This window comes from Paracoccidioides brasiliensis (genome assembly GCF_000150735.1).
Source record: "Paracoccidioides brasiliensis Pb18 unplaced genomic scaffold supercont2.16, whole genome shotgun sequence".
NCBI lineage: Eukaryota > Fungi > Ascomycota > Eurotiomycetes > Onygenales > Ajellomycetaceae > Paracoccidioides > Paracoccidioides brasiliensis.
This window is the reverse complement of record NW_011371373.1, coordinates 9,699-18,165: the sequence shown is the minus strand read 5'-3', so window position 1 is coordinate 18,165 and position 8,467 is coordinate 9,699. Positions and strand designations below refer to the sequence as shown.

The window sequence follows — 8,467 nt, the reverse complement described above, 5'->3', positions numbered from 1 at the left end:
AAATAAAAAATTGAAAATAATTATAAAATTAATTATATTTAATAATTTACTAATCTATTATATTATTATTTAATATATAATTAATTTTAAATTTTAAATTTTATTTTTATTATTTTAAAAGAGAATATTTTTAAATAATTTATATAATTTTTTAATATTTTAAAATATAATTATATTATTTAAAATTCTTTTAATTTAAATTTATTATTTATTATATTAATTTAAATATTATATTATTTTAAAATAAAACTTTATATTTATATTTTTATTAAATTTTTATTTATTTATATATATATAATATTTAATTAAATTAATTATTTTAAAAAATTTAACTTTTAAAAGTAATATATAAAAATATATTTAATTTAATATCTTAACTTAAATTAAAATTATTTATTCTTAATTTATAGAGTATAAAAACTTTAATTAATTATAATAAAAATATTTTATTTTATAATTTATATTTAATAAATATATTTTAAAAATTATTTTTTATATATTTAATATTTATTATAATTATATAAATTAAAATAATATTATAAAAATTATTATAAATAATATTTAATTAAATAGTGTTTATTAATATATAAAAAATAAAAATAAATAATTATTTAGTAAAAAAATAATTATTATTTACTTAAAATTGATTATTACAGTAATATTCTTCTGTTTCATTCAATTTAATTGAATTTGCATATAAATTGATTCTTGAAGATTGACTTATAAGTCTCTAATATAATAAAAAGTATAACATGTTAAAAAGATATGCAGTCTCTAATGTTGAAGATTTCTTGCTTTTTAATGAGGAATACCATGAGTTCAATTCTTCTCTCTGTTTATGTAGAGTTTGTTGCATTTTTTACTGTGAATTAATGGCACAATTGTGTGTTGAGGTGGATGAGTAAGATAATATTTCAAATTGACTGCTCGCTCTCTTGGGAATTAGTTAGTTACATTGAATTGACTGACTACTTTTTAGTAAACTATAGTTTAGTCTATCTCCTAGCCTTGCCCGGCTCAACTTGTTCACATGAACCATTGCAGACCTAAAAGTTGGAAATTTCAAAATGTCAATCTGTCTAGCTACAGCTGAGAGCTTCAATATTAGTAGAACATATCCCCATCTTTTAAGGACAGCATCATTGGAATCGCGTCGGGGGGCTTGATACGGTGCATCGGGGCCGTTAGTGCGAGATAGGCTGATACCCGGAATTGCGAGCTGACATGCTCGGAGTACCTGCAACTCCGAATTCATTACTACTAGAACATGAAGAAAATAGTCTATCTACAGTACATAAAAAGCTATCCTTTGTCGTGATTCAAGAAATGAATTATTGAAATCCCCATCCTCAATTCTAGTCAGGTTTCATACATCGTTGCCCACCATTCAAAAACCATAACAAACCTCAACCCATAAGCCACCCAACCACCCCTCCCGCCCTTCCACAACCTTCTCCCTCCCCTCTTCCCTCTAAAAGGGCAGTAGAATATCTTTCCTTCAAAGCCCACCATGCCCTTAAAACTCAAACCCAAACCCCCCTCCCACACAAGCATCCGCACCTCCCCCCTCGAAGTCCTCCATCTCAGCATGCCACGCACCGGCTCCGTCTCCATGATGGCCGCCTACCAAATCCTCGGTCTGCGCACGTACCATGGCTTCGACTTCGTCGAGCGCACTAGCGACCAGGTGCAATGGGAGCGAGCCATTGATGCGAAGTTCTACGGCAAGGGCAAGCCGCTAGCGCGTGAGGACTTCGATGCGTTCCTGGGCGACTTTCACGTCCTGTCGGATATGCCTGTTATTGGGTTTTCGGAGGAGTTTGTGGATATGTATCCGGAGGTATGTAGATTTATTTGGAATTGCTAGGAGAAGGGGTTCTGAGAGAGGAGGCCTGGGGGACGGATGGTATCCTGGGTATAGCATTTAGAGAGCTGGAACTCCGCGATTGAAATTGAAACGGAGGGGTCCACATCGAGCGCAAAGCATTGATACAAAGCGCACCGCACAGGCCAAAGTAATCCTCGTCGATCGCGACATCGAAAAATGGTACCACTCCTTCAGCACCTACGTCCTCTCCGCCGGCTACACCTGGACCGTCCTCTTTATCCGCTACATGCTAGACCCCTTCCTAGCCGCTCGCCCCGCAACACTAATGGTCAAGCTTGAATATGCCATGTTCAACGCCTCAAATCGCGCAGGCCTGTACCGCAATGCGAAGGACACATATCGCAGACACTATGCGATGATCCGCCGCATTGTGCCCCAGGAGCGGCTGCTGGAGTATAAGCTAGGCAGTGGCTGGGAGCCGTTGTGTAAGTTTTTGGGCAAGGAGGTGCCGGGGCCGGAGGTGGAGTTTCCGTGTTTGAATGAGAGCAAGGAGTTTGCGAAGCTTATGAAGAGGGTGCAGTATGATGTTATGATGAAGGGGTTGAGATGTATAGTTGGTTCACCGTTTATCCTGGTTCCGCTGGTGGTTGGGGTGGCAGCTTGGGTGTTTGCGAAGCGTGACTTAATGGATAGGGGCCAGTTGCGCTTTTGAAAGCTGGGATTTTTGCGTGGGTAAACTGTCTGTGAAAATGCAAGCATACTATAGGAGAAATATAATTGAGGAACAAAAACATAAAATGACATAACCGAAACCAAACTAATCATACGCTCAAAATAACAATACACAAATCGTAGCTCATTGCAACATGGAAAGAAAAATGAAGAGGAAAACAAACAGGCAAATGCGCGCAGAAAAGGAGACCGTCTAAGCGGCAACCTCTATCGCTCGAGGAGTAAAATTCCAATAACCCATCCATTGAAGACTCCAAGCAATACCTATTCTGCGCGAATATTCGGATCCACATCGCAACTGCGCGGCCACCAGTAGTCATCCTCCATAAGCTCGCATAGCTTCTCAACCTCGTGATCCTCAGAACAAATCGTAAGATCAATAGCACTCGCGCTGGTCGACGGTAATTTGCTCCTTATCCGAACTGCAGCCGTAGAGCGCGATGAAGAACGGATAGAAGATGATGACGAAGATGCATACGAAACAGAAGGGCCCGGCTCATCGTCATCCGAGAGCATGCTGATGAACTGATGCGTATGGTCTGCATACCTATGCGAAACAAATAGGGACGGGGAAATAGTAGAAAACCTTGAAGGAGGGGGAGGTCTCGAAAAAGAAGATGAAGAGGAATGGGCAGAAGAAGACCTGAACGTAGCGGCTTCTTCTGCAGCCTCTTCGCTTCCCTTCCGTTTATTTTTCCCTCGCAGCTGGTTCTGAGCTATGGCCACCCGTATCCGAGCGGACAGTTGTTTCTTGCCGTCGCTATCAAGTTGATGACGAGTACTAACGGACGGCCCATAGAGCTGCATAGCCCGGACGTCCGGAAGTAGAGGCGTACTTGGCAGGAGTTCTCTGGGAGTTCCTGGAGCCCTTGCCCAGGCGGCAAATGGACCGTCATAGCGAGGACCCTGGCCAACGCCAAATATGGGATGGCGACTCAGCTTGCCGGAAGAGAGGAGTTCCTGTGCAGTTTTGGTACCCAGGTTTTCATCATCCTCCGAGGCTCTGTCTTTATCAGCAGGCTCATAGACCAGAGTTTCTCCACCCTCGCGGGAAAACGGGGCACTAGATATCACATGAATACTGCCACAGCTATCTCCAACAAGTAAGTTGGTGAAATCGGGAGAGAAAGCACCAGACATGATCCCCTGATCAAAACTCGCGGTATTTTCAACAAGTACATCCTCCGGTGCCCTGAGAATGTTCCATTTCTTAAGAACGCCGTCCGAACCCCCGGTATAAAACTGGTCGATCCAGTTATTCCTCCACAGCGCCATGCGCACCCCGGTATCATGCTGTTCTCGAGAAACAGTTGTATTTTGCTCCAAGATCGGTGTGCCGTGACATAGTCTGTGAAGAACTTGGCCAGGATTTCGATAATCCCACACATACGTAACCCCATCGGTACAGCTGGCGGTGATATAATTGGGATTAGCGGGACAAAAGGTAACGTCATTAATATCAAGCGCCGGACATTCATAGAATATCAAAGCCCTAGATCTCAGCGGGTCGTAGACTCGGACCATCGAGCGAGTCGACCTCGCAAGACCCAGCGTACTAACTGTGAATGGCACTGAGTTACCAGTTGCAAAAATGCGCTCCGTCGGGTGCCACACCGCGTCAAACACGTTCTGGGAATTAGGCGATACCGCTAAGGGAACGGGAGCTGCTTCGCCCATCTGCCAGACAGCAAGATAGCCATTTCTGTAATTCTCATCGTTGCGCCCAGCCAGCCCGGCGACAAGAAAGTTATCTGCGGAGAATGGGCCCCAGGTCAGGGAAGAGGGTACCATTTCCACGTTTTTCGTCGGATGACACGCCAGTTCAAAGGGGCTGTAATCACGACCGTCTTCGGATTTATTCCAGAGTTTGATATGAGAGGCGGAATCACAGCCCGTTGCAACGGTGCCGGATTTCGATACAGCCATAACAGTAACCCGTCCATGGTGTCGGAGGGTATTAACACACCTTGCCCCAGAATGCGTCGAGACGTCCCATACCTTAACAGTGCTGTCATAGCTGGCAGTATAGAGCGAATCATCACGCCAATGGACAGCACTGACAGACATGTAGAGGTTGGGGTCCGTAACATTGTGCGGTGCGGGCCGCATGATACGGTGATCGGGAAGTTCTTTCAATGAATTACAAGTTAAGTCTCCCAGCAGCAAATTGTTATTCCGGTTATACATCATATTATGCTCATCGGACTGAGCTGCAGCGCCAGCAGCAAAGCGCGTGCCATCAGGAGACCATGCAAGAACCACAACGTCATTCGACGCGCCTTTCCAATGCTTCCAGAGTTCCAAACTTTTGTTCATCTGGAGCTTTCGATTGATAGGAGTCTTCCGTCGATAGACCCTCTCGCCTAATTCACGTCCGCGGAGTAAAGCTGAAGGCCTCATGGAATCGTAATCTGGGGACGGGTATGCAGCATTAGAGGATATTGCCCGTAAAAGGTGAGGAGTAGATGAAATAAGCCCTTGTGCAGCGTCTGATAAAAAAGCACGAATATGTTGTTTTCTGCGAAATTTGAAAAAGTCCATGTGAGGCAGCACTGATACCAAGTAATCAAACTCATCGTCGCTTATGCGCTGCACAGCCTGTTGGATATAACGAACAGAATGAACGCGATTGGGCTGTTCCTCCTGCAAATTGAAAACTAGAGGGATATGAGAAACGATCCGCATTATTGTCTGTACATTGGGTACTTTATCGACTTTACGCCATGAATTATTTTTCTGACGCAGATGAAGCAGGAGTGCGATTGGGTTATCAGTTATCTCAAGCAGGGACTTGCGAATGACATTGAGATAGAAAATCTTCCCAACCAAGGCCTTTTGCTCTCGCGGTTTTGGGAAAAATTTACGAGCGGCATGAATAAGCTGGTCCGGCAGCGGGACATCTGATTCAGCGGGTAATTTTCCTGTCATGGTAAGATAAAGCCCTTCCATTTCCCGTTGATCGAAATCTACATGTATCACTTGTCCCTCCGGATCGTCTTCGTCAAGCTTCTCATTCTCGCATCTCTTACCATACCCTTTTCTCGCATCTTGTGAACAGTACGGAGCGTATTTCTCAAACATATTGGAAACAACTTCAGTTAACGGCGACTTCTCCAGTTGCAAATAACCAGAGCGGTATTCTGAACGAAATGGAGGGCGTGTAGATTCAGGAACTGGAGCGAGTTGGTCATTCAATGTGGTTTCCTTGTGGCTATCATCTGGTGGTTTAATAGGTTCGGGAGCTCGTGTTTCTTCCTCACCTTCCTCCTCATCCTTATACCCATAAAATCCGGGACGTTTGGCGTAGTAATTAATTGGCGCAGCACGAGCGCGCCGGGGACGTCGTACAGAAGTCTCACTTGGGCATTCTGGCGGAACAAAGGAGCTGGTGCTGCAGTAAGAACGGGCCATTTTAAGCTTTGGTCCTGGCTTTTTCCTTGGATGCTTCTCCGGTGGGTTTGTGGATAAGGAAGTTGAAGATGCTCGTAAACCTGGTTTGATAAAGACTTCTGGGGGAGGACGTTGAAGTACAACAACAGTAGGAACGGGATATGAGGGTGGAGTTGTGGTTGCTAAGCCAGACAGAGCACTTTGGATTTTTGAAGCTGTAGAGGAGCTGGCAATGCCAGCCAGTTCAGGTAACACAGCAATGTGTTCGTTGTTCAGATCCTGCGTATGATTCTGAGCGGATATTCCTGAAAACGGTGGGATGCTTTTGCTGGGTAGATTGACATGATTCCTTGGTGTTGTTGCTGCGGGTGTTGCTATACTATTGTGCATAACACCAGAACATTGAGAACCGTGAGCTCTCCCCGAGAGACTTTCATTTGAATGAAACTTCTCAGAATTAACAATTTTCTTCGAGTCAATGTCTCCTTCTCCCTCGAGAAAAACCTCAGCACCAAAAATATTCTTCTTAACTTCACCATCAGCAGTCCGTGCCGCTTGTGCTTGGGAATTACGCGACTCTGACTCTGACCTCAGCCCAGAATCTGCCCATTTCATCAACTTCGCTGAGCTGGTACAAAGAAATTGATGGAGCAAGGATTGCGCCCTTTTATCCAATGAATCGCTGTCATCCAAATCCGGCTCTGGCGAGAACCCTCCTGCCAATGATGCCGACTGAACAATCGCACTCGGCTGGTTGTTTGTGGATACATCAGTTTTCACACCTGCTGTCGATGATGTCGATGCTTCCGGAGCATTCTCAGAAGCTATTTGCGACGACTGTTGTTGTTGTTGGCGGTGGCGATGGTGGTGATGGTGGTGGTGGTGGTAGGAATGAGATGGGAGATAGATAGTTCCCGGTCGACGAAACAGCTCACTTTGAGATAACTTGCGCTTCCCACCTAAACTAATACCCCCCCGTCTAGCTTTCATAGGCACCTGAATACAAAACGACCAATTAGAACGGACCAAAATTGGATACGCGTAGGAATTGAGACAAATATATTTCGCAAACTTACCACCCGTCTTCCCGCTTCCGTAGGAGGCGGAGGCGGGGACGCCTGTGCATGTTGCGACATCTTTCCTTGAGATTTCAGTCTCCGAATATAAGCAGGGAAGGACTCAAGAAGCCTATCATTCTTATTATATATCGTCTGTGTATTCAGAAAATCGATGTTCGATTGAAGGTAAGACATAGGCGTGTCGGGGAATAAAATCAATGTCGTCGGGATATCTGGCTCATTTGGGGGGAACCATTGGAACTGATTACAAGGTGTATCAAAGCCAGCCAGAAATTGAAAGGTTGATATCCCTTCTTATCCGGGCGCTTAGAGATAGAGATTGTACGTCAGATGCCGCGCACAATGCGTGGACGTACAGTACGTAACCCTCAAAAGCGTCGATGCCAATCCCCACTCAAGGGTCAGAAGCCAGGAATATCAAAGCGTGCAAATATAGAGACTCAATTGACCCCTATCCTCAATATCCGGCGCTTGGAAATGATGAATGGCCCCCTTCTCAAGTGCGTTGATGTTAACGAAGAAACCCCAGGGTGACTGTGGCCCTAGTCATACCAGCAACGAAAATCAATATAATATACCTGACTATGACGAGTGAACAAGAGTGTCAAAAAGTATATATATCTATAGACAAAAGGAGTCCGCCAGCAAAACAAAAAACGCGACGCTTTTCAACACTCTCATAGCGTAACTAACTGGGCCAAACTTGCACGGAGGAGCGGTATGCATCATACACAGCGGAGTCCCTCTCCTCCCAGCCACGCCGCATAGCCTGCACAGGTAGAAACGTCCAGAAGAAAAGTCACTTACCTAACTAGTTATCCATCAAAACACATACGACATTGTATGTATACCTCGACGCGTCCATGTTTGGAGGGTTACCCGTGTATATAGAGCTTGAACCTTGAACAGTGTCCAGATGGGCCAGTTAATGTATTTTTGGGGCGCGTCCAACCATCTAACTAGTTAACTACTAGTTAGTTAACTAGTTAGTTAGTTGTTAGTCGTGGCGCATCACTGCTTAGTCAGACGGATATCTGTCAAATCCAGTGGGTAACTACCTATCACGGGATTTCCCGCGCGGGTTCCTTGGAGACACAAAAGTGATTGATCCTTCTCACATGAGAATAAGATGTTTTAATACTCGCTTATACAGTTATACAGTTATATAGTTATTTATTTGCTTATTCGAACTCGCTCATCTGATTTCACTTATCCGAATTCAACAAGATTAGTAAGTATTTTAACCCTATTTACTAACTACATAGTTTATAAATAAGATTAAATGTTATTGTAAATTTTGAAGAAATCAAGTTACTTATTTATTTTAAACTAGTTGTAACTTAGTAATAAAATTATTTTTAATATAAAATTTTAAAGTTTGAGCTACTTTTATAGTTTATATGTCTATAAAGTTTAAAATTTTATACAAAGAATAAAA

At 43.3% G+C, this 8,467-nt stretch overlaps 3 protein-coding genes across 3 annotated transcripts; 2 read left to right on the top strand and 1 right to left on the bottom strand.

Moving 5' to 3' along the window:
* Positions 1-1,510: 1,510 nt before the first annotated feature.
* Positions 1,511-2,540, top strand: PADG_08345 (uncharacterized protein; the record flags this gene model as incomplete). Its single annotated transcript, XM_010765289.1, has 2 exons — positions 1,511-1,840; positions 1,929-2,540. 2 exons carry the CDS (start codon positions 1,511-1,513, stop codon positions 2,538-2,540), a joined length of 942 nt encoding a protein of 313 aa, XP_010763591.1.
* Positions 2,541-2,824: 284 nt separating this feature from the next.
* On the bottom strand, positions 2,825-7,086 carry PADG_08344 (uncharacterized protein; the record flags this gene model as incomplete). Its single annotated transcript, XM_010765288.1, has 2 exons — positions 2,825-6,946; positions 7,027-7,086. The coding sequence occupies 2 exons, from the start codon at positions 7,084-7,086 to the stop codon at positions 2,825-2,827; spliced, it is 4,182 nt and encodes a 1,393-aa protein (XP_010763590.1).
* Positions 7,087-7,371: 285 nt separating this feature from the next.
* PADG_12425 (uncharacterized protein) lies at positions 7,372-7,563 on the top strand (the record flags this gene model as incomplete). The annotated part of the gene is made up of 1 exon (XM_010765360.1): positions 7,372-7,563. One exon carries the CDS (start codon positions 7,372-7,374, stop codon positions 7,561-7,563), a length of 192 nt encoding a protein of 63 aa, XP_010763662.1.
* Positions 7,564-8,467: the final 904 nt, after the last annotated feature.